Source organism: Rhinopithecus bieti, unplaced genomic scaffold (genome assembly GCF_001698545.2).
Source record: "Rhinopithecus bieti isolate Rb0 unplaced genomic scaffold, ASM169854v2 scaffold_20891, whole genome shotgun sequence".
NCBI classification, from domain to species: Eukaryota; Metazoa; Chordata; class Mammalia; order Primates; family Cercopithecidae; genus Rhinopithecus; species Rhinopithecus bieti.
In genome coordinates this window covers 876,582-903,381 of record NW_016810137.1, presented here as the reverse complement: position 1 = coordinate 903,381, position 26,800 = coordinate 876,582, and the positions used below count along the sequence as shown (strand labels likewise).

The window sequence follows — 26,800 nt, the reverse complement described above, 5'->3', positions numbered from 1 at the left end:
AAAAAAAAAAAAAAAATCTATTATTACAATTCTTACTTTTCCAAAAGACAACTGGAAAACTAGGAAGATGGTAGTAATAGTTGCATAACAATATGAATATACTTAATATTACTGAACTATATACTTAAAAATGGTTAGGATTGTAATTTTATGCTATGCGTATGTCACCAAAATTTTTCAAAGAAAAGAAAACTAAGAAAATATTTTTTTTTCCTGAGAACCACCATATTTCTGGATCTGAGAAAACATAACGAGGAGCCAAAATCCTGAGCCCTAAGATGGCAAAACAAATACTTGCTTCCTATTCCTTCTACTAATACTTTAGAACTTATAATATACCAATCTTATCTTTAAAAGAGAAAATGGCAAAAACACAGTACATGAGATGCCAGAGAGATATCAGAGCCCTCTAAAAAGCATAAAATGGCTTGAAAACTGCAACACTGGATCATCTTCTTACCTCTTTATGATCTTCAACTACACTAAGAAGTGTATCAATTGTATTCAGAATTCCCATAGCAGTAACTGCTTTGTCATCACTACCTTCTTCATCTGGCCCCGTCTGGATTACTTGGTTAAATGTCATTGCCTAGATTCAAGAGAATATAACTCAAGTTTGTCACTGAGGCATTATAAACATGTTTTCATCTAAGACTTTTAATTATTAGAATGTTCTCATTGGGATACCACAACAAATCAATGTCTCCAAATTGATTAATGATCATAAAGAGCTTAAGCTCTATAATCAAATAGTCTACTAATTGGTTGATCTTAAACAAGCTACTTGACTTCTCTTGACCTTTTCTGCATGCCACTTTGGGGATTTCATAGATACCGTATGAGGACTAAATGAGGCAAGGTATAAAAAGTACTTAATATTATGAATAGTTTTCATTAATATTACTGGTTAACACTTGACAATGTCCAAATAAAAGCATATTTAATCATCAAGGGAGTCACTGATTTATCTTTTGTAAAATTCAATCGATTATTTTGAGCATTCCAGGCCACTACACAGATAGTCATGCTGCAGCCTGAGGCAGTAGTTAAGAACAAGTACTGTGAAGGCCCTATAAATCCTAATACCACCCTGCCTAGCTTAGGCAATTAACCATTTTATACCTCACATTTTCTCTGTAAAACAGGAATAATTCTGACACACGATTGTGTTAGAATTAAGTAACTTAAGTGTCTCTCAAGGGCTTTATGTGCTACACAGTAATGTCGGTGAAGTATCTGCTATAAAGCAGGGGTCCCCAATCTCCACGCTGTGGACTGGTACCAGTCCATGGCCTGTTAGGACCAGTAGATAAGTGGTGGGTGAGTGAGCATTACTCCCGGAAATTCTCATAGGAGTGCAAACCCTACTGTGAAATGTGCATTCAAGGATCTAGGTTGCACACTCCTTATGAGAAACCACTGCCTGCCTGATGATAAGAGGTGGAACAGTTTCATCCCAAAGCCATCTCCCACAGACCATCTGTGGAAAAATTATCTTCCACAAAACCAATCCCAAGTGCCAAGAATGTTGGCTGCTATAAGGTAAGGCAAGTCACTTGTGACACAACCTGAAACATACTGAGAGCTACATTAAAATGCTTGAAAAATGATAGGTTCAAACAACATACCAAATGTTGTGTCATTTCTACTGCAATAGGAGTAACTTCTTCACTATATTCACAGATCATTTTCTGAATTACATTGGTAAGGTCATCATTTTCTGTTTCTCTTATAATATGAAGAAGAGCCTGCATTACAGGTCTGATGAATGGTGTGATATATTCTTTAGCTGTAAGAGAAAGAGTAAAAAACTTGCATAAAACACCTAAAACTTCGGCCGGGCGCGGTGGCTCAAGCCTGTAATTCTAGCACTTTGGGAGGCTGAGACGAGCGGATGCGGAGGTCAGGAGATCAAGACCATCCTGGCTAACACGGTGAAACCTCGTCTCTACTAAAAAATACAAAAAACTAGCCGGGCGATGTGGCGGGCGCCTGTAGTCCCAGCTACTTGGGAGGCTGAGGCAGGAGAATGGCGTAAACCCCGGAGGCGGAGCTTGCAGTGAGCTGAGATCCGGCCACTGCACTCCAGCCTGGGCGACAGAGCGAGACTCCGTCTCAAAAAAAAAAAAAACACCTAAGACTTCTTAAAACCTGGTATAACAAATATCAATGAGTTTTTTAAAAGCACTTTCTCATAAAAGCAAGTATGCCAAGTTTCTAGGATTATGACTTTTACAATTACTACATATATAGTTATAGATATATAGTAACTATATATAACATATATAACTATATATTATATATAACTATATATATAACTATATTTTATATGTGTGTGTGTGTGTGTGTGTGTATATATATATTTTTTTTTGTTTATAAGAGGCAGGGTTTTGCTCTGTTGCCCAGGCTGGAGGGCAGTGGCAATCACAGCACACTGCAGCCTCAAACTGCTGGGCTTGAGTGATCCTGCTGCCTCAGATTCCCAAGTAGCTGGCACTACAGGTACATGCCACTATGTTCAATTAATTTTTTTTAAGTTTTTTTGTAGAGATGTTACCCAGGCTGGTCTTGAACACCTGGCTTCAAGTGCTCTTCCCACCTAATCCTACCAAAGTGCTAAGATTACAGGTGTGACCCACCACACCTGGCCAACATTCACTTTTCTTGACATACACAAATCCTTTACCTTTTTCTTGATTGCTGATCAATACTTGAAGAGCAATGGCAGCTTCCACTTTCACAGGCATTTCTCTATCATCAATCAGACATCTTCTTGTTAGCTCTAAGGCCGTCTGAAGGTTCTGATCACTTTTGAACTTCACTTCACAAAAATAGTGAAGTACCCAGCAAGCCTTTTGTAAAAACACAGTGAGTTAGTGTAGATACCTTACCTTAAATTCCCCCAAGCTAATCTCTATTCCCTGAGTTCTGTGTGTGGGAATTTGGAGGCTGGCCAGTGGTAGATGTGTCCAGAGACAACACTAGACCAGTACTATGATCCCAAGTTACTCTTTGGCTGCATGACGTTTGTGTGGATAGCAAGATCTGAATGCAAAACACAGACAGACACTGCTACCAGACACAGATGGAACCTATGCACACATTACAGCAGCCATGTAAAGATTTACATTAAACAGAAACCTAAAATAAAACACAGCCTTCAAAGTGAACATTTCAAAGTTTCAATATAAAAGTCCACAGAATCATTCATTACAAAAGTATATAAATAATGCAGCTTTAAAACATACCCTTGCTCTCATGTAGCCTAGTTCACTGCTGAAGAGAGGGAATACATGATTCTGCAACATGTATTCCATCTGATCTTTATAGATCTTTTTCTGTAAATATAAACAACAGTTATTTTGATACAGTTCCAAATATAATCATCTCAATTTCCAAACAGATATAACACTGTTAAAAATGACTATTAATGTTACATATATTTATGCTCATTCTTTGAACCCCAGAATCCACAACCAATTTTCTGTTTCTTTTTTTTTTTTTTTTTGAGACGGCGTCTTGCTCTGCCGCCCAGGCTGGAGTGCAGTGGCCGGATCTCAGCTCACTGCAAGCTCTGCCTCCCGGGTTCACGCCATTCTCCTGTCTCAGCCTCCCGAGTAGCTGGGACTACAGGCGCCCGCCTCGTCGCCCGGCTAGTTTTTTGTATTTTCTATTAGAGACGGGGTTTCACCATATTAGCCAGGATGGTCTCGATCTCCTGACCTCGTGATCCGCCCGCCTCGGCCTCCCAAAGTGCTGGGATTACAGGCTTGAGCCACCGCGCCCGGCCCACAACCAATTTTCTTATTCCAGAACTTCACTACCAAAAACCACGAAACACATTTTTACATGCTTTTATATTCCTTGATTAGAAAGCCATTATGCCAAATCTTACCAGCAATAGTGTTTGAGTGTTGTAAGTTTGGTTAATTTTATTTGTTACTATGAAACTTTTATAATTAAAAAACTTCTCTGGTTGAAAATTTCTGGTTGAAAATAACATAACCTGAGAAAATCCTGCTTTCAAACTAATAAACTGGCTATCTAAAAGGCAGACTCTTTTTTTTTTTTTTGAGACAGAGTCTCACTCTGTCGCCCAGGCTGGAATCCAGTGGTACAATTTTGGCTCACTGCAACCTCCACCTCCTGGGTTCAAGTGATTCTCTAAAAAGGCACTCTCAATATTCAAGGTGAGTATTTTCTAAGTGCGAAGAAGCTTTTTACAAGAGTTCCTTAAACTGCACATTAAATCAACATTAAAAATGTAAGACACTTATATATCAACACTTACCTAATCAAACATGACAACTTAATGCATTGTGAGACCCTGGACTGGGTCATGGAACAGAAAAAAGGACACAGTGGGAAATCTTGTGAAATTTTAAAAAGGTCCATAGATTAGTTGATAGTATCAACTCAAAATCAACTTCATGTTTTTGATAACTGTGCCTCTACCTATGTAAGGTATTATCCCTAAGTGAAGCTGAGTGAAAGGTAAGAATAGATAAACCTGAACGTGCCAAGAGAACTCACTTAATTCTCAGCCTTCTATACCACAAATGATTAGAATGTCTTTAATATATACTTTATAAACAAAGAGAAGGATGGGTGAACACGTATAGAAAAGATGAAAGACGGCCAGGTGCAGTGGCTCATGCCTGTAATCCCAGCATTTTGAGAGGCCAAGACAGGTGGATCACCTGAGTTCAGGAGTTCGAGACCACCTGGCCAACATGGTGAAACCCCATCTCTACTGAAAATACAAAAATTAGCTGGTGTGGTGGCAGATGTCTGCAGTCCCAGCTACTCGGGAGGCTGAGGCAGGAGAATCGCTTGAACTCAGGAGGTGGAGGTTGTAGTGAGCAGAGATCACGCCACTGCACTCCAGCCTGTATGACAGAGCAAGGCTCCATTTCCAAAAAACGAAAAGATAAAAGATACAATGACTAAATATTCTATGAATATTTAGTGCTTGGCTTTAGAATGTAAAGATTTCTAACAACTCAATTATAAAAGACAAATAACCCGATTAAAAATGAGCAAGGGTTAGGCCTGGTGGCTCACGCCTGTAATCCTGGCACCTTGGGAGGCTGAGGCGGGCAAATCACCTGAAGCCAGGAGTTCCGAGACCAGCCTGGCCAACTTGGCAAAACCCCATCTCTACTAAAAATACAAAAATAAGGCTGGTGGTGGGCACCTGAGGCATGAGAATCCTCATGGTTTCTCAACTCAGTGAGTTGAGACTGTGCCACTGCACTCCAGCATATAGGGACGTGGGGCCGGAAAGCTCAGCTTCTTGGGAGGCTAAGGCAGGAGAATCACTTGAACCCGGGAGACTGGTGGCTGCGAGCCGAGATCTCACCACTGCACTCCAACCTAGGTGACAGAATAAGACTCCATCTCAAACAAACAAACAAACAAACAAAAAGTCAAGCAATGTTTTTGGGGCAAGCAATTTGAATAGATATTCTCTAAAGAAAATATACAAATGGACAATAAGCACATGAAAAGTTTCAAAGCCACAGAGAGATACTACTTCACATTCACTAGGATGGCTATAATCAAAATATACTGCTGGTAGAAACATAAAATGGTATAACTATGTTGGAAAATGGTCCTGCGGTGTCTCAGATTATGACCAGCAATTCATACTCTTAGGTACATACCCATGAAAAATGAAAACATATGTCCACATAAAAACTGAAACATGAATGTTCACAGCAACATTTGTAGTAGCCAGAAAGTAGAAACAATTAATGAATGAGTAAATAAAATGTGGTATATTAATATAATGAAATATAATTTGGCAACAAAAAGGAAAAAGTACTGAAACATGCTACAACACAGATAATCCTTGAAAACATTACACCAAATTAAGTCACCCAAAAAGGGCTACATATTATATGATTCCATTTATATAAAATATCCAGAATAAACAAATCCATAGAAAAAATGTGGACTATAGGTAGCCTAGGGCTGGGAGATTTGGGGTGAAATGTGGAGTGACTGCTAATGTATACAGAGTTCCTTCTGGGGGTGATAGTTATACAACTGTGAATAAACCATTGAGTTGTACACTCTATAAGGCTGCTATTTTTTATTTTTATTTTTTGAGTCTCTGTCACCCGGACTGGAGCGTAGAGTGCAGTGGCATGATCTCGGTTCACTGCAGCCTCCCCCTCCTGAGTTCAAGTGATTCTCCTGCCTCAGCCTCCCAAGTAGCTGGGATTACAGGCGCCCACCACCATGCCTGGCTGATTTTTGTATTTTTAGTAAAGACGGGGTTTCACCATGTTGGCCAGTCTGGTCTCCAACTCCTGACCTCAGGTGATCCCCCCTCCTTGGCCTCCCAAATAGCTGGGATTACAGGCGTGAGCAACCACACCTGGCCTGAGATAGGGTCGCACTATGTTGCCCAGACTGGTTTCCTGGGCTCAGGCAATCTGCCTGCCTCAGCATCCCAAAGTGCTGGGATTATAGAAGTGAGCCACTGTGCCTGGCTGGCTGTTTATTTTTAAAAACTACTTGCATACTCATGCACCTACAAACACACTAAAGAATACCTTCAGAAGTATTTCAGCTAAAGAGCCAATCATATGCAGGGCTCCATCTTTTTTTCGAGGGTCAGCATTTGGTTCTGTAAGAATCTGGTAACAAAATCCCATAGTCTTTTGCAGTACCTAGATTAAAAGAGAAAAGTACTGTTATTGAATAGGCCAACAGTCCTTAAAAAACATACTAACAAAACGACTCACATGACTAACATGTAAAACTGAGTGTATAGTTGAATAAATGTTAAATAATACAGCAAAAGTTATGTAAACATTAAATAAGCCTACCTCTTTCCTCTTACTACAGGCTGTAAACAAAAGTGTCTGGGCAGCAGTGGTAGGAGAAATGAAATCTTCAAACACATCTAGAGAACAAGTTTAAAATTAAGACAATAAATATTAATTTCTTCACCAAAGCATTAAAAAAATTGCTTAATCTTTACATATGGTATGAAAATGATCCCAGATCCCCTTATAATTTTGCAAAAGCAGAATTCAATGTCTTTTCTGTACAAATTAAATGTTTTTGTTTGCTTGTTTGTTTTGAGATGGAATGCAGTAGGGCGATCTCAGCTCATTGCAACCTCCAACTCCTAGGTTCAAGCGATTCTCCTGCCTCAGCCTCCCAAGTAGCTGGTTTACAGGTGCCTGCCACCATGCCCAGCTAATTTTTGTATTTTTAGTAGAGATGGGGTTTCACTATATTGGCCAGGCTGGTCTCAAACTCCTGACCTCAAACGATCTTCCCACCTAGGCCTCCCAACATGTTGGGATTTACAGGCTTTAGTCAACGCACCTGGCCTATGCATATTAAATGTTAATCCATTAATTCCTCCTAATAGTTTTTGTTTTTGTTAACTCAGAACTTAGCAGTTTAAATCATACGTATGAAACACTACTGATGTTAGAATTTTCACAACAGAGTCACAAAAGTACAAGCTGCAAAAAGCACAGATGACTTGGTAAGAAGGACCAATCAATACTCAACATTATTAGCCAAATTACAATTCTTTAGTTCTGTGCAAGGACTTCATGTGACTCCAGCTTCCAAGACGTGTTTTCTCATTTCCCACTCATATGATGGCTAACGTAAGATCCAAAAGTATAGTTGAGACATTTAGTGTTGAGGTGTAATCTTAAATATCTAACAGTTTTGGCATTCAGTAATAAAAACTTAACAGTACTGAATTTGTGTCTGCTAAAAATAAGATTATCATTATCAAATATCATAATTAATAAATAGCCCCAAAAAGGACTACACAGGGGATCAATTACATTAAAACACCAAAGAAGATACATAATACCCCCTAGGTTGGCTACACACAATCGCTGTAATCTTAATTACTGACATTTTTTGTTTCTAAAAATGTGAAAATTCCTCACCAAACTTCATGCGTATATATTCATAAGGGTCTTCTTGCCAAAGTTCCTCATCAGCATCTGTGTAGCACATCAATGGAAAAATAACATCTTGGATAATGCCCTGCAATTTAAAAGTTAAGAAAATAGCCATCAATTTTCAAATTTAAACCTTCAAATTTCCTTTAAGTATTAAAACCAAAGTAACACTGTATGTATTTTAAAGCTTAATATCAAACGTTAGTAATGCATTTAATGTGTTCTAAGATCAACTATCAAACTTCCCCTCTCTGTAATAAATAATTATAAGATATATGTGTACATAGGTCGCAATTAAGTATTCTAAATATATATAATTTAGTCTATAAAATTCTACAGCTCTAAATAAAGCACATAAATTATTCATAGAAATAGCAGGTAAGTCACTTATCCTAGAAACGAATCTGGTGAAGTAAATTTCCTTGGCTACTCCAAATTACATGATAAAATATAATCATAGTCCAATAGTAAGAACTTAAATTACAAGTTTGAAGACAACAGTTTTGGATTTTAAAAGATAAGTTGGATATTCACAAAATAACTCTCATAACTTTATGTCAGTGTTTTCTCTCCTTTTTCTGCTACACTCTCAAAACAATCACCAGAAGTAGGCTAAGTAACATAACTCAATAAACATGGAATTTTTCAACCTTTATGGCAATTGATGTTATTTCTATTATATTTGCTATAAAACATTTCAGATAAAATTATTACTTGTATATGGGGCTTCAGATTCTTCCAGGTGAGAGCATGAGAAACTCCTTGATTAATATAATTTAATGTCTGTTGTAAAACTCGAGGAGCCATATATTGCTTCTCCTTGTACTGATATAACACCTTCAATAAAACCTTGGGAAAAAATTTTCGATCAAAATCAATGTTCAAATAGAAATTTCAACCACTTACAAGCCAGTAAAACAGTTAACACATATCTTAATGTCCAGCTCATCATCAAGAAAACAACTGTATACTTTGAAAATAATTTAACTCATTCCTGATTAAGAAAAGAAGAGAAAACTATATGCTATCTTCGTTTTTCTGGTGTTTTTGTTGTTGTTGTTGTTAGAGATAGTGTCTCACTATGGTGTGCCGGCTGGTCTCTAACTCCTGGCCTCAAGCGATTCTCCCATCTCAGCCTCCCAAAGTGCTGGAATTACAGGTGTAAGCCACCACACCTAACCTGTATGCTACCTACTGAAAAATCACAGTATTAGGAGAAAACCCTATCTTGTTAAAGCCATCTTCTGGGAAAACCTTACCCCAAGCAGTCACTGCCTATTTAGCATCTGTCAATTTAGCACTCTACTTCATGTTTCAGAACATCGATAATGCAAAATGTGGTCCACAACATCTAGTGGTCCCCAAGACTATTTCAGAGGATCTACTAGTTTAAAGCTACTTTCATAATAATGTTATCTTTTTCTTTTTTTTAAAAAAACTGTGTTTTGAGTAAATGAGTATTTGCATCAATGGTACAAAACCATGGTGTTAAATGTTCTGATGGCTTATTTGAATCAAGAGAGTATGATATTAAAATCACTGTATTTTTATTTACTTATTTATTTATTTGAGACGGAGTTTTTGCTCTTGTTCCCCAGGCTGGAATGCAATGGCACAATCTTGGCCCACCGCAACCACTGCCTCCCAGGTTCAAGTGATTCTCCTGCCTCAGCCTCCTAAGTAGCTGGGATTACAGGCATACGCCATCATGCCTGGCTAATTTTGTATTTTTAGTAGAGACAGGAGTTCTCCATGTTGGTCAGGCTGGTCTCGAACTCCTGGCCTCAGGTAATCTGCCTTCCACAGCCTCCCAAAGTGCTAAGATAACAGGCGTGAGCCACCACTCCTGGCCAAGTCACTGTATTCTTTACAGCCATATTCTTATAGAACAAGTTTTTCCTAAGATTTTTTTTTGAGACAGAGTTTTGCTCTGTCTTCCACGCTGGAGTACAGTGGCGTGATCTCAGCCCACTGCAACCTCTGCCTCCTGGGTTCAAGCCATTCTCCTGCCTCAGCCTCCCCAGTAGCTGGGATTACAGGCACAACCACCACGCCCAGTTAATTTTTGTATTTTTAGTAGAGACAGGGTTTCACCATGTTGGCCAGCCTGGTCTCGAACTCCTGACCTCATCATCTGCCCGCCTTGGCCTCCCAAAGTGCTGGGATTACAGGTATGAGCTACTGCACCCAGCCAAGAATATATTTAATGACAAGAGAAATTATGATTATTCAATGAGAAGTATACATATAGCCATTCTACTACATATCAAAGTACAATGGTTACAACACTTGGGAAATTGAGTTGCAAGCTGAAATCATCTCTTATTCCATGAAACACTACATTATGCTTGAAAGAACAACTGATAGACAATAGTTATTTAGACTATGAATACGGCAGATTTTTCTCAAACGAATAAAATGAGTACATCATTTCAAGGAAAATTGCTGACAATATGTTACTGGTGTTAAAATTTGAGGTTTCAAGCAAAAATTAGAATTATGGGCCAGGCGTGGGGGCTCACGCCTGTAATCCCAGCAGTTTGGGAGGCCGAGGCAGGTGGATCACCTGAGGTCAGAAGTTCAAGACCAGCCTGACCAATAAGGAGAAAACCCGTCTCCACTAAAAATTCAAAATTAGCTGGGTGTGGTGGTGCATGCCTATAATCCCAGCTACTCGGGAGGCTGATGAGGCAGGAGAATCCCTTGAACCCGGGAGGCAGAGGCTGCAGTGAGCCAAGATTGTGCCACTGCACTCCAACCTGGGCAACAAGAGAAAAAGAAAAAAAAAATTGTTTCTGTTAACATGTAACAGGCCTGTTATTATTTTTAAAATGAACTGCTTACTCTTATTTTAATTTCTAAATGATAAATATCACTAGGTCTAACTCACATAAATGAGAACTCAATGGTATCATAAGTAATTTGAACATAAAGAGATCCTGAGACCAAAAATGTTTGAGACCTGGTACAGGGTGCAAACATGCACTCTTTAGAAGTCAAAGAAACTAGAAATAAGCAATATATAAATTAACTTAAAGATACCATGTTTCCACTTAGAAAAACTAAAAACAGACTTACTTGCTGGACACCAACAGCAAATGCCTTCAGAAATACTTCAGCAAATTCATTATACTCTTTGGAAACATTGCCAGGGCTTCCATATCTAAAAGAACATCAAAATGCCCACTGTTTCTTTATAATGCTTTATGCCAGCACTTTAAAGCAAAACCTTAATAAATTAATTTAAATCACCATATATGGATGAGATTACCTTTCAAAAAGTCTTGCTAAAATATGTAAGGCCCACTTCTTGCATTTCCACCATGGTAACTCAGGTCGATCATCTTCTTCAACTTGAAGTGTTTCCTTTAAAGAGACACTTATTTAATGATAGAGATAACACAATATAGGAGAAACAGCATGAGATGAGAACAGACTGACAAAAATGTGAATGCTTCTCTAATATTGGCCTTTTTTTTTTTTTTTTTTTGAGACAGAGTCTTGCTCTGTCACCCAGGCTGGAGTGCAGCGGCGCCATCTCAGCTCACTGCAAGCTCTGCCTCCCGGGTTCACGCCATTCTCCTGCCTCAGCCTCCCAAGTAGCTGGGACTACAGGCATCCCCCCACCATGCCCAGCTAATTTTTTGTATTTTTAGTAGAGATGGGACTTCACCGTGTTAGCCAGGATGGTCTCGATCTCCTGACCTCGTGATCTGCCCGCCTCAGCCTCCCAAAGTGCTGGGATTACAGGCGTGAGCCACCGCGCCCGGCCTGATGTTGGCCTTTCATAGTAGAAGGTTAGACTTGGAAAAGTATTAACCCTATTTAAATCCAAGAAGCATCCTCAATGCTTCACTAGTTGTTATAAAAGACATGCTTTTTAAAATTCTTCTACAAGCTTAAAACCAAACATTTTAGTCAAGATCTAAATAGTATAGTCAAGGCCACGACAATTGTAGCTTAATCAAAATCAGTATATTTCATAATGGAAAGGGCATGAGAAACTCCATTTCGGAAATCTAGTTTCAGGTATATAAGTATAAATGTGCAAGGATTTGTGTACAAGAATACCAATTCTAATACTATTTGTAATGAAAAAAATTGCCAAGAACCTGAACATTCATTAATATGGGAACGTTTAATTATGGAAGATCCATAAAAGACTATTACACAATCACTGAAAAAAGGAACTGGATCATTATATATTAACCTAAGACATCCATAACATATATATATATATATATTTTTTGAGACAGAGTCTTGCTCTGTCGCCAGGCTGGAGAGCAGTGGCACAATCTCGGCTCACTGCAAACTCCGCCTCCCTGGTTCAAGTGATTCTCCTGCCTCAGCCTCCCAAGTAGCTGGGATGACAGATGCGCGCTACCACGCCCAGCTAATTTTTTTATTTTTAATAGAGACGGGGTTTCACCATGTTGGCCAGGATGGTCTCGATCTCCTAACCTCATGATCCGCCCACCTCAGCCTCCCAAAGTGCTGTGATTACAGGCATGAGCCACCACGCCCAGCCTATCCATAACATATTTTTCAAGTAGGATAAGGAAGTGAATATACAGAGCAAGTGAACACTCTCATACATTGCTAGTGAGAGCAATGCTACAGCCACTTTGGAAGCTACTTACAAAGTAAAACATACACCTACCCTATGACCCAATTCCTTTCTTTGATATTTATGTAAGAGTGTGAAAAACATGTGACCACAAAAAGACACGTAAGAATGTTCATAGCTTTACCTATAATACTGAAAAAGTAAAACTACCCAGATGTCCATCAACATACATAAATTGTGATATATCTATACAATGGGATACCACTCAGCAATAAAATATAATAAATACCACTACACAACATGAAAGAATATTATAAATATATTAAGTGAAAGAAGCCAGGAACAAAAGATTACTTAATAAGTTCTAAAACAGATGAAATCTATTGTGCGGGAAATGAGATGATGGCAGAGATGACCAGAACCAGCCATGAGCAAACATTCTGAGGTGATGGTTACATAGGTATGTATAATTGTTTTAACTCACTGAATTGTTTATCTATAATCGGTGCACAGATTATAAATTATACCACAAAAAGGCACACAATATGTATATGAGACCTTTAAAAGTTATATTTTATATCTATTAAATGTGCACAGAAAAATACACACCAAACTAGTTTCCTATGGAGTGTGTAGAAATGTTGTTTCTTATGCATTGTTCGTAAATCTTTTGAAACAAATCTTAAAAAAAAAAATTAAACTACAAAATAGGACTTTGGTCTCACTTATGCGATTAACAATATTATATTGGATAAATTACGTAACCCTTCCATGTCTAAGTTTAAAATAAAAGTCAAAAGGAATTTTGAGGGTTAAATGAGTATATATTAATAACAGTACATAAAACACACTAGGTAGGCTGGGCGCGGTGGCTCACGCCTGTAATCCCAGCACTTTGGGAGGCTGAGGCAGGTGGATCACAAGGTCAGGAGTTCAACACCAGCCTAGCCAAGATGGTGAAACCCTGTCTCTACGAAAAATAAAAAAATTAGCCAGGCATGGTGACGGGCACCTGTAATCCCAGCTACTTGGGAGGCTAAGGCAGGGAATTGCTTGAACCTGGGAGGCAGAGGTTGCAGTGAGCTGAGATCACACCACCGCACTCCAGCCTGGGTGACAGAGTAAGACTCTGTCTCAAAAAAACAAAACAAAATACAACAAAACAGGGTATTCAGTAATCTGTAAATTCCCCTATATCTCTAGAAAACTAGACTATAGGCTGGGCGTGGTGGTTTACGCCTGTAATCCCAGCACTTTAGTAGGACAAGGTGGGCAGATCACCTGAGGTCAGAAGTTTGAGACCAGCCTGGCCAACATGGTGAAACTCCATCTCTCTAAAAATACAAAAATTAGCCCGACTTGGTGGCACACATCTGTAGTCCCAGCTACTTGGGAAGCTGAAGCACGAGAATCGCCTGAACCCAGTAGGCAGAGGTTGCAGTGAGCCGAGATTGCACCACTGCACTCCAGCCTGGGAAACAAGAGCGAAACTTCATCTCGAAAAAAAAAAAAAAAAAGAAAACTAGACTATAAAGAAAATTGTAGTAATTTAAAAAATTTTGATTATAAAATAACACAACTGGACAACTCTGAATGTACTAAAACTACCAAGTTGTACTTTAAAAGAATAAATTTTATGGTATGTGAGTTATTTCTCAATAAAGTTATTATGAAAAAATAACATAACTACAAAGTTTGGCCAATTTGTAAAGCAAGTTCTTCCTCTGTACGCAGGCATCTGACAAATTAACTAGGCTAAGAGCCAGCTATGAGCTCTTAATTTAAGAACTGAGAAGAAACAGAAGATTTAGGATGAAACAAAAGGATAACAGAAGCACTTAACCAATAATACATTTTAAAAAACACCCTTTACAACTCTTTACACTGAGTAAATGTACATATATAATGCATATGTAAACAAATGAAAAGGTACCTCTAATCTATAGAAAAACACATCACATATTATAAAAGTTCATAAAGAATGTTACAGGAAACACCAGTTAGAGTCTTCAAAAGACCATTAAATATTTATATTTAGTAATATAAGAGAACATATAGAAACTTACATTAGGTACATCCCTGTTCACAACAGTCTTTAAAATTTCTATCCATTCTGTCAGGTTCTGTTGGTTTATCAGTTCCAGTGGTAGTGTATACTAAATAAAAGTCAAGAATTAATATTTCAAAACCCTTGCTGAAGAAAATCCCACTTCTTTTTACTCTTCACAATGCCTACCAAAAGTATTTCATTCAATCCACATTTCCTACTTTTAGCATATAGGCAAATTCCTTTGCTTGTTATCTATAATGGTAAACAGTGAGTGGGCATCCTTGCCATATTCCCATTTTACTGGGATATCTTATTTTCACCATAAGGTGTGATATTTATTGTAGACTTCTAATGAACAACTTTCATCAAGTTAAGAAAGATTCTATTTTAGGATTCTAACAGTTGTTTATTTTTTTCAAAGCAGACATGGTTATTTAATTTTATGACATGCTTTATCTGACATCCATAAAGATGGTTACAGGTCTCTATTTTAATGTGATGTAAGAGTTAATTAAAAAATTAATTTCTTACTGTCGATCCATTCTTGTATGCCTGGGATAAATCCTATCTCTCAGTAGACCAATAAAACAGATATCCAATTTGGGATTTTAGGACATCTATTTTCACAAGTGAGATGGGGCTATATTTTTACAACAGGGTATGCTAGTCTCAAAGAATGAGTTGAGAAACTACTTTGTCCTATTCCCTATGCCCTATGATAGTTTTCAAAAAGACCTATTATTTAATCCAAAAGTTATGATCCTCAAAGTTAGAAAAAATATTGAAAAGACTAGTGTTTATTCAAACTACTTAACAAAAGAATCATGTAAGAGTCCAACAGAACGGCATTAAGGTGCCCTTAGATTCATAGTGGGAGATATCTGAATGTCTTTAAAGATCTAGCAAAGACATACAAAATCCAACCAAGGAATAGAGTTAGGCAAGTACAATCTTAGTGGAGGTGAAGCCATAGATCTTTCTTCCTTTTTTTTAAGAGACCAGGTCTCGCTCTGTGAGGATGGAGTGCAGCCTTGAACTCCTGGCTTCAAGCAATCCTCCCACCTCAGCCTCCAGAATAACGGGGATTACAGGCTTACAGGTGCAAGCCACTGTGCCTGGCTCTGATCTATTTAAATGAGAGTTTTTAATGTAATGGTATGACTTGAGATAAACCCTTCTATGGTACACGGTACAACAAAAAGAACCAGAATTTTCCTGGTTTTTAAAAATCTGTTTTACAAGTAATTACATTTCACTGCGAATACTGACCCAACCATTTCTTTAGTGGGTATCTTTTATCCTAGAAAAATTTAGAACAACATACAGAAATAATAAAAGCCATTACTGTGTACCAGTAAAGCCCACTGATTTAGTATTTTTGTGACAAGTTTAGGAATAGGTTTTGTATTGAGACAATCTATGTATATTTTGCATATTAAGTATGTGTTAGACTTCAACTGTAATCAAGTAACTGGTTTTCAGATTCATTAACTTTTTTTTTTTTTGAGACGGGTTTTTGTTCTTGTTGCCCAGGCTGGAGCACAGTGGCATGATCTTGGTTCACCGCAACCTCCACCTCGCACGTTCAAGCTTTACTCCTGCCTCAGCTTCCCGAGTAGCCGAGATTACAGGCATGCACCACCACACCCAGCTAATTTTTTTGTGTTTTTAGTAGAGACGGGGTTTCTCCATGTTGGGTCAGGCTGGTCTCGAACTCCCCTCCTCAGGTGATCCACCCACCTCGGCCTCCCAAAGTGCTGGGATTACAGGTGTGAGCCACCGCGCCTGGCCCAGATTCGTTAATTCTTAAGGTGAAAGACAGTTTCTGAACTGACTAATTTGGTTGCAGTGGATGGTTTAAGAGAATTAGACATTGCCCATCTGCAATTTAAGATTTATCAGGGGCCTGGCACGGTGGCTCATGCCTGTAATCCCAGCACCCTGGGAGGCCAAGGCAGGCGATCATGAGGTCAGGAGTTCAAGACCAGCCTGACCAACATGGTGAAACCCTGTCTCCACTAAAAATAAAAAAATTGGCCAGGCACGGTGGCACGTGCCTGTAATCCCAGCTACTCAGGAGGCTGAGGCAGGAGTATTGCTTGAACCCGGGAGGAGGAGGTTGCAGTGAGCCGAGATCACACCACTGCACTCCAGCCTGGGCTACAGAGCAAGATAGTCTCAAAAAAAAAAAAAAGATTCATTAGGTTTGTTTATGTATTTGGGCAGGAAGTATGTTTGTTTAGACTTATAATTTTGGCAATTTATGTTCTGCTAGAAAACCGTCCACTTAATGTACATTTTCAAATTAACTATTATTCAAATGCTGAAATTCTTTGTTAATTCTTAACGTGGTAAATGACAGATTAACTTTTTATATATAAAAACTGCTTCATAGATATTACCTGAACAAGAGCATAGAAGATCTTGAATATTTGTTTCTGGATGAGGACAGACTGATCAGACTGGTCAGAAAGAAGCTGGATAAAACGATCCTTTAGAACTGGCAGAAAATGCTGCATTGCTGCTACCAATGGACTCCGCTCCTCTGGTTTTTTATACCTTTGAGTAGGAATACAAACTAATTCTGTAAGAATTTATTTCCACAATTTTATATATATTTAAACTATGCATTTATTTACACAAATATAATCAAATACTTCCTAACCAATTTAGAGAAAGAAAAATATATACAACAAAACCATAAAAAGAAAGCATCTTGAATAAAACGTTGAGTAAAGATTATCCAGTATTTTCTGAATATGTATTATGAGGTCAATAATCTTCAAGGCACACGTGAGTATCCTCACTTTTATAGTTGAGGAAACTGAGGCACAGACATTAACTATCTTTCTCAGAACCTAGGCAACTGGAATAGGTTACTGACCTCACAATAAATGTTCAGAAAATACTAGATAATCTTTACTCAAGGTTTTATTCAAGATGCTTTCTTTTACGGTTTTGTACTAGATATTTTCTTTTCTAAATTGGTTAGGAAGTATTCGATTATATTTGTGTAAATAGCAGCAGCTGATAAATAAAACTGATTATATATTACTATCCTTAAGTAATTTACATACCAACAGCATTAAGGCAGAAGTGGTATACATAAAGCAGAAAATATTTTATTTCAGCCGGGCGCGGTGGCTCAAGCCTGTAATCCCAGCACTTTAGGAGGCCGAGACGGGCGGATCACGAGGTCAGGAAATCGAGACCATCCTGGCTAACACGGTGAAGCCCCGTCTCTACTAAAATACAAAAAACTAGCCGGGCGAGGTGGCGGGCGCCTGTAGTCCCAGCTACTCGGGAGGCTGAGGCAGGAGAATGGCGTAAACCCGGGAGGCGGAGCTTGCAGTGAGCTGAGATCCGGCCACTGCACTCCAGCCTGGGCAACAGAGCGAGACTCCGTCTCAAAAAAAAAAAAAAAAAAAAAAAAAAAAATTTTTTTTTTAAAAGCATCATAAACCAGAAGTTCTTCCATTAACCCAAAGGGCAACAAAATGTGACCAACAGGCTATCAATTATGAGCCAAGACTGTGCCACTGCACTACAGCCTGGGTGACAGAAAGACTCGATCTCAAAAAATATATATATTGTTAAAAAGCCTGTTGAGGGTTGGGCACGGTGGCTCACGCCTCTAATCCTAGCATTTTGGGAGGCTGAGGCGGGCAGATCACGAGGTCAGGAGACCCAAGACCATCCTGGCCAACACGGTGAAAACTCATCTCTACTAAAACACAAAAAATTGGCCGGGCGTGGTGGTGGGCACCTGTAGTCCCAGCTACTCGGGAGGATGAGGCAGGAGAATGGCATGAACCCGGGAGGCAGAGCTTACAGGGAGCCACTGCACTCCAGCCTGGGCAACAGAGAGAGACTCCGTCTCAAAAAAAAAAAAAAAAATCAAATTTGTAACTATACAAAAGCAATTCCAGTGTCCTCTTTTTTTAAATTTATTTTTGGAGAAAATGCCTCACTGTCACCCAGGCTGGAGTGCAGTGGTGATCATGGCTCACTGAAGCCTCAACCTTCCAGGTTCAAGCTATCCTCCCACCTTAGCCTCTTGAGTAGCTGGGACTACAGGCATGTGCCACCACACCTGGCTGATTACTTTCTTTTTTTTTCCCGCAGAGAGAGGGATAGAGACGGGTTCCACTATGTTGCCCAAACTGGTCTCAAACTCCTGGGCTCAAGTGATTCGCCTGCCTCGGCTTCCCAAAGTGTTGGGATTATAGGATGAGCCACTGCTCCCAGCCCCAGCTTCCATTATTAAGGAGTCAATAGGCAGCCTAAATTTTTTTTTTTTTTTTTTTTTGAGACGGAGTCTCGCTCTGTTGCCCAGGCTGGAGTGCAGTGGCCAGATCTCAGCTCACTGCAAGCTCCACCTCCCAGGTTTACACCATTCTCCTGCCTCAGCCTCCCGAGTAGCTGGGACTAGAGGCGCCCGCCACCTCACCCGGCTAGTTTTTTGTATTTTTTTGTAGAGACGGGGTTTCACCGTGTTAGCCAGGATGGTCTCGATCTGCTGACCTCGTGATCCACCTGTCTCGGCCTCCCAAAGTGCTGGGATTACAGGCTTGAGCCACCGCGCCCGGCCGGCAGCCTAAATTTGTAAAATACAGATTACTGATTATAGAAATCATTATTCTAAGAGCCACAGCTTATCTTTCTGGAATAGATACTATCAAAACAGCTTTAACTTGGTTTTCCATAGCACATCCCAGTTGTATTTATTGGTACCCCTCTTCCTTAAGAGAGAAAATATAAAGAATTGAGTGAGTACATTTTAAAATGATAATGGGAGACTCTTTTTTAAAGCTAGATTTTTTTTCCTATCAGTTGAAATGAGTAACAAAGTAAATCACCAGGAATAAAAAATACAAAAAGGTATGTTCACATTAACAATGACTGCTAAAGCTATTAATTAACACAATCTACTGACAAATTATTTCAAATATTACTTTAATGTGCTAAGAAATTATACCTAGCATATATTTTAAAAGTTTATCTATACCTTCGAGTTGATAAAATAGTAACAATTCACAAAAGAAAGCCATTTGTACTCTCCAATCTGATTATACAAACTACAATTATACACAAAATTCCCTTTAAACACTAACTAATATGATGCAGCTCTCTCTATTTATGCATCACAGGTCTATCACCCACCCTAAGAGGCTTTAAATACTTGTTCTGCATCAGATATTCTCTCCTACCTCCCTCAATACCCTGAATAGTGGACTGGGAGTTGAGTGGTACTAGTTGTTAATCTAAGCTAATGAGTAAAAATTACGGTACCAAACTTATTACTACCCTGTAAGACCTGAACATTCCTGAAAGTATGAAAATATGACACTAATAAAATTCTACTACCACAAGGCTGTGATGTGTCAAACTGGAGAACCATACTCACAGAAAATCCTTAAATACTAGTCTTATCACTATTCTGTTAAAAAAAAATTTCAGTGGTTCTTAGTATCTAAAAGATCACATCCAAATTTCCCATTCTGGCACTCAAAACCCTCTTTAACATGGTCCCAATTTACCAGTACAAAATTATTCCCAACCTCTCACTGGAAATTATCACTAGCATTAAGCAGTCTCCTCACTACCCACTAAAGACAGGTTCTCACATTTCCGTCTCTTTGTTCATACCACTCCATATGGTGTGACACGCCTTCCTCTTCATATGTTCTTTGTGTTCCTTCAACTGACAAGCATTTCCTGAGATCTATGCTCCTGAGGACCACCACAAATTCCAATTTTTCCATAAATTTTCTTAGAACTGCTTCAGTCCACACAGATCCCTTGTGAACACCTTGTGCTTCACAACGAAACACTGGCTGAAAATGAACTGAATTCCAATGATGTAGCAGCCTCCTGTATCTCCCATTTAAAAATCCCTGTCATGGCCAGGCGCGGTGGCTCAAGCCTGTAATCCAGCACTATTGGGAGGCGAGGCGGGCGGATTCACAAGGTCAGGAGATCGAGACCATCCCTGGCTAACCGCAGTGAACCCGTCTCTACTGAAAAAACTAACAAAAAACTAGCAGCCGGGGCGAGGTGGCGCGGCGTCCGGTCTTGTAGTCCAGCTACTCGAGAGGCTGAGGCGAGGAGAATGGCGTAAACCCGGGAGGCGGAGCTTGCAGTAGCTGAGATCCGGCACTGCACTCCCAGCCTGCGCGACAAGCAAGACTCCGTCGTCAAAAAAAGAAAAAAAAAAAAAATCCCTGTCATATTCCCTCCTGCTAAGATTATGGGACAGGAGGGACTTGAACCTCCTCAATGATATTGACAGCTTATTGCTTTTATTCTCTCCAAGTTTACTCACTCAGACTAAACTGTAACAAAACTGTAACAGCTGGAACATTCCTTAGCAGGAAGATGGGTATCTGGTGGGAACACAAGAAAACACCAGTACCAATGCTGTAAATGGTATTGTTTCTCTCCTGCTCAGAGAACAAAAGCAGCAGTTCATCAGTCACTTTGAGATGGGACCCAAAGAGGGTATCGGAGGCTAACTACAAGTCCTAGAATTAGAGGGCTCACAATGGCATCTGTGTAGCTGTTAGGACTGGCAATAAAGTCACCATCATGGTATAAAATTCTTCCTTATGCCTTCCTCATAATTTCCCATCAAACCTTTTCAAGGGCCTATCAACTACAGACTTAAAAAACTCCTTCAACATGTGGCTTACCACTCTCAGTGCTATACTTCAACTTTCCAGGTTAGATCTTTTTTTCCTGATCCCTAAAACAAGATCTAAAATAACCACTTGGCCTAAAATCTTTTTTTCCTAATACTAATGACATATATGAACTATAATCTGCTTAAATATGCCAACAATGAAATAGGTGAGTGTGAATCCCCCAAAACACACTGATTAAAGAAGATCACATGAAATTCCAATGAATTCTTAAAGAATCAGAGGGAGGTTCCTAAATTGAGATAAAAACTCAAAGAAAAAAAGCCACAAGTAATAAAGAGCTTTAATCCTCAATGTATTCTGATCACCTTCACATTTTAGAAAACTTACCTGAAGGACTTTTATCAGCATGTATTGAAGAGCCCAGCTTTAGAGATAACTTAGTTTTTGAATAGGTAAAGAGACAATGATTAAGAAAAAAGGGCACAAGGAGTTTCTTAATAGAATAAAGAAACTGCAGAGTTAGAATGCTACTTCAAAAAGAAGATAATAAATTGAAATTACCATATAATTCACTAATTTTATTATCGATAATTTTACATGTTCAAACTGGCTTAAATTTTCCCAACTTTTCCTACTTCTCAAAGCTCTACAGGAATTGAAAGAAACACTTACTCATAATTTTTCACAAGCTGATAAAGGCAAAGAAGAATTCCTAGCCAACAAGCACTGTTATCGGACTGAAGATAAAAGCCAATTTTGTCCACAATGGCAGTCCAGCGGCTTGGATAATCATGTTTGATGATGTGATGAATGCATGTAGTAAGCTGTACCCTGAAAGCCAAAAATAAACAGTAAGGAAAAAATCCTAACTAGGTAAGATTTTGCTAACTCATAGAAAGGAAAATAGTGTTTAGACAAAATCTGATTTCAAAATAACCCATGTGGGCCGGGCGCGGTGGCTCAAGTCTGTAATCCCAGCACTTTGGGAGGCCGAGGCGGGCGGATCACGAGGTCAGGAGATCGAGACCATCCTGGCTAACACAGTGAAACCCCATCGCTACTAAAAAAAATACAAAAAACTAGCCGGGCGAGGTGGCGGGCGTCTGTAGTCCCAGCTACTCGGGAGGCTGAGGCAGGAGAATGGCATGAACCCGGGAGGCGGAGCTTGCAGGGAGCTGAGATCCGGCCACTGCACCCCAGTCTGGGCAATAGAGCGAGACTCCGTCTCAAAAAAAAAAAAAAAAAACCCCATGTGATGTTAGATGTACACAGAATATATATGATTCAGAAAAGTCACTGAGAAAACAAAACCCAACAAATGTTACAAATACAGGTGTTTTATTTTTCATTCCTATCATCAATAAACAAGTTTTATTATTTAAGAACATCAATTAGGCTAGGTGCGGTGGCTCACGCCTGTAATCAAAGCACTTTGGGAGGCCCAGGCGGCAGATCACAAGGTCAAGGGATCAAGACCATCCTGGCCAACATGGTGAAACCCCATCTCTACCAAAAACACAAAAACTAGCTGGGCCTGGTGGTGCACGCTTGTAATCCCAGTTACTCAGGGGGCTGAGGTCACTCTGCCCGGCCCACAAGTTTTATATGAAGTTTTTGGTTTCATCAATGTGTAATCAAACCGTAGTAAGAAAATAAATTACAGGCCAGGCATGGTGGCTCACATCTGTAATCCCAGAAGTTTGGGAGGCCTAGGCAGGTGGATCATTTGAAGTCAGGAGTTCCAGACCAGCGTGGCCAACATGGTAAAACCTTGTCTCTACTAAAAATACAAAAATTAGCCAGGGATGCTGGTGCACGCCTGTAATTCCAGCTACTCGGGAGACTGAGGCAGGAGGATTGCTTGATCCCGGGAGGCAGAGGTTGCAGTGAGCCGAGATTGCACTACCTCACTCCAGCCTGGGCGACAGAGCAAGATTCAATCTCAAAAAAAAAAAAAAAAAAGACTAAGGCATTCTCCTATAATAGCATTTGTTGGGAAAGTTTTCTGCTACAAAAAAAAAAAAAAACAGGGCTATAAATTCTGAAAAGACCTCAAAAGCCCCCCAGAAAAACAAAACACAGGCTGGGTGCAGTGGCTCACTCCTGTAATGCCAGCACTTTGTGAGGCCAAGGCAGTTGGATCACGAGGTCAGGAGATCGAGACCATCCTGGCTAACACGGTGAAACCCCATCTCTACTAAAACTACAAAAATTAGCTGGGCGTGGTGCTGTGTGCCTGTAATCCCAGCTACTCGGGGAGCTGAGAGCCAGGAAAATCGCTTGAACCCAGGAGGCAGAGGTTACAGTGAGCAAGGATCACGCCACTGCACTCCAGCCTGGCCACAGAGAGGGAGTCCATTTCAAAAAAACAAAAACAAACAAAAAACAAAAAACCCTGAAAGTTACATCCCTGCAGAAATGGGTAAATTTTAAAAACACATACCTGATGAGCTCAGGAGAATGGATAATGGCTTCTACAATATTTTCTCGAATACAATGGCGATCTTCTTCTGGAATAGTATAAGGGGATATATCCCCTGGTGCTGTTTCTCGATCAGGCCAATACTGTGTTATCATATTTTTCAAATAGATAACACCTAAAATACAGATCAGTTTGACAAAAGAATGTTTACTGTGAAAGTACTGTGAAAATCCCTTAAGTGTTCATACTTAAAGTATTTCTTTCAGACCACTGTTTGTAAAGCTATGCTTTCATTAACAAAATACTACATTAAATTATTTTTAAAGTTGATAATGCACAAATTGAACACTCAGTTACAGCAATCATGCACAAAGTTATTACTAATCACATAGTGTAAGAAAATTCTGCAAATAACCCCAGAGAAAACTGGTTTTTTTAACGTCACAACACTTTTTACCCTGTTTTCTATAGGAGAGTTAAATTTAATCAAATCATTTTTCTAAATGAAGCCTCTCAAGACAAAACCATCATACACACCCCAACATAGCTTCTACAACTCATCACACAAAGGTAATTAAAAAACCAATTCTTATCACAGAAAAATCATAGCATACAAAGGTTCTTAATCTATAAATTTAAGTATTTCAATCCCATACCACTTCAAATTCAAATTATGTTATGGGAGAATTTACTGTGTTCAGAAATTACAGATTACTATTTTTCCATCAGTTATCATACTGCTACCTTCGCACATTGCTATTTGACAAGTTAACAAACTGATGAAGTGGCAAAATCTAGGTTGCTAGCAATGCTTTTTACCCAGCACTTTCAGAGAGAGGGGGACAACAGAATCACAAATGTGTAAGATGTACTGTAAAGGGAAACTGTCCAAAATTAATTCTTAAATTCTGCAAAACACTGGATCGTCTCTAATTAGCAATTCTTATCTCGAGTCCTGTACTTATTTGAACAAGGATAACCGACAGAACTGGGATTTTTATATTCTAGTTTGCTTTAATTTAGGAATTAAATATTCAATCTTATAGTATTTCAAATAGATTAAGACTATATATTAAAATACCCCTCAAAGAAGTATTTTTTTTTTTGAAACGGAGTCTTGCTCTGTCGCCCAGGCTGGAGTGAAGTGGCCAGATCTCAGCTCACTGCAAGCTCTGCCTCCAGGGTTTATGCCATTCTCCTGCCTCAGCCTCCCGAGCAGCTGGGACTACAGGTGCCCGCCACCACACCCGGCTAGTTTTTTGTATTTTTTTAGTAGAGACGGGGTTTCACCGTATCAGCCAGGATGGTCTCGATCTCCAGACCTCGTGATCCGCCCGCCTCGGCCTCCCAAAGTGCTGGGATTACAGGCTTGAGCCACCGCGCCCGGCCTCAACAAGGTATTTTTATGAGACGGAGTCTCACTCTGTCGCCAGGCTGGAGTGCAGTAGTGCGATCTTGGCTCACTGCAACCTCTGACTCCCTGGTTCAAGCGATTCTCCTTGCCTCAGCCTCCCGAGTAGCTGGGATAACAGGCATGCACCACCATGCCTAGGTAATTTTTGTATTTTTAGTAGAGACGGGTTTTCACCATGTTGCCCAGGATGGTGTCGATCTCCTGACCTTGTGATCCGCCCACTCTGGCCTCCCAAAGTGCTGGGATTATAGGCGTGAGCCAACATTTTAAGATAAACTACACCTACGATAAAGAGTCAAATAGGACCAACAACATCCAGGTTATTACTACTACAGAATTTTGGTTCTTTTTCCCCAAAACAGAACAGAGACCAACATTAAGACCACACAACAGTCCTAATGTCTCTGGATGCAATCTCTGAATATTTCCATTCTAAGTAAAGAATGGGATATATATGCTTATGTGATTTGGAATGATAAACATTTTTTGCCCCAACAAAACAGAACTTGGTACTGCACTGTAAGGATCTCATGATTCAGTCTACTCTAGCCAGAATAGATACTCTAGCAAAGACAGAATGAACTAATCATTCGAAATCTAGCAGATGAAACCACCATATGCCATGCACTACAGAATCTCATTCAATTATTCCAAGAACATGATTTTTTTTTTCTTTTTTGAGAGAGGGTCTCAAGTCTGTTGCCCAGATTGGAGTACAATGGCATAATCTCAGCTCAGCACAACCTCCATCTTCCAGGTTCAAGCAATTCTTCTGCCTCCGCCTCCCCAGTAGCTGAGATTACAGGTGCATGCCACTACCACCCGGCTAATTTTTTTGTATTTTTAGTAGAGACAGGGTTTCACCATGTTGACCAGGCTGGTCTTGAACTCCTTACTTCAAATGATCCACCTTCCTTGGCCTTCCAAAGTGCTGGGATTACAGGTGTGAGCCACCATGGCTGGCCCCAAATATATAATTTTTAAATTAGTGATATTTTAAATTTTTTGACCAATTCCAGAGTTTAACTGCTTCCAATTGTGTACACACTAAAACAATTTCCTAGTGTAATTTATTTTTCTAATACACATAACCAAGTCTCTAGAATTTATTAATATCACTCCTAAAGGCCACTTAACTGCATAGTAAAATTTTGGACTTAAAGGCAGATTCTTATCTAAAAATGGGAAAATGTAAACTTTACTAGTAAAAGATAAATGAGACTTGAATATATATAAAAAAGAAACAAGACCAGGAACAGTGGCTCATGTCTTTGATCCCAGCACTTTGGGAGGCTCAGGTGAGAGGATCACTTGAGGCCAGGAATTCAAGACCAGCCTAGAGGCTAGGCGTGGAGACTAAGGCCTGTAAATCTCAATACTTTGGAAGCCGAAACCAGCCTGGGCAAGACAGTGAGACCCCGTCTCTACCAAAAAAAAAAGACCAGCCTCAGCAACATAGTGAGACTCCATCTCTAAACAATAAAATAATTAAGATGGGTGTAGTGACACATGCCTGTAGCCCCAGATGTTTGGGACGCTAAAGCAGAAAGATTACTTGAGCCCAGGAGTTTGGAGATTCAGTGAGCTATAACTGAGTCACTGCACCCCAGCCTGGGCAAGGATCAAGACCCTGAGGAAGAAAGGAAATGGAGGAAGGGAAGGAGGGAAGAGAGGAAGGGAAGGAAGAAGGGAGGGAGGGAGGGAGGGAAGGAAGGAAGGAAGGAAGGAAGGAAGGAAGGAAGGAAGGAAGGAAG

At 39.6% G+C, this 26,800-nt stretch overlaps 1 protein-coding gene across 1 annotated transcript in view; it reads right to left on the bottom strand.

Moving 5' to 3' along the window:
- The window catches only part of IPO7 (importin 7), a 64,223-nt gene that overhangs the window by 14,184 nt on the left and 23,239 nt on the right, over positions 1 to 26,800 (bottom strand). The window contains exons 3-16 of the mRNA XM_017891442.1: positions 23,654 to 23,807; positions 21,883 to 22,041; positions 16,969 to 17,125; positions 14,583 to 14,672; positions 11,221 to 11,315; positions 11,028 to 11,112; positions 8,664 to 8,798; positions 7,935 to 8,034; positions 6,840 to 6,916; positions 6,564 to 6,680; positions 3,249 to 3,338; positions 2,687 to 2,852; positions 1,629 to 1,789; positions 461 to 589 (exon numbers count right to left, since the gene is read on the bottom strand). Of these exons, the coding sequence (XP_017746931.1) occupies positions 461 to 589; positions 1,629 to 1,789; positions 2,687 to 2,852; positions 3,249 to 3,338; positions 6,564 to 6,680; positions 6,840 to 6,916; positions 7,935 to 8,034; positions 8,664 to 8,798; positions 11,028 to 11,112; positions 11,221 to 11,315; positions 14,583 to 14,672; positions 16,969 to 17,125; positions 21,883 to 22,041; positions 23,654 to 23,807 (1,715 nt within the window). The remainder of the gene's footprint in view (positions 1 to 460; positions 590 to 1,628; positions 1,790 to 2,686; positions 2,853 to 3,248; positions 3,339 to 6,563; positions 6,681 to 6,839; positions 6,917 to 7,934; positions 8,035 to 8,663; positions 8,799 to 11,027; positions 11,113 to 11,220; positions 11,316 to 14,582; positions 14,673 to 16,968; positions 17,126 to 21,882; positions 22,042 to 23,653; positions 23,808 to 26,800) is intronic.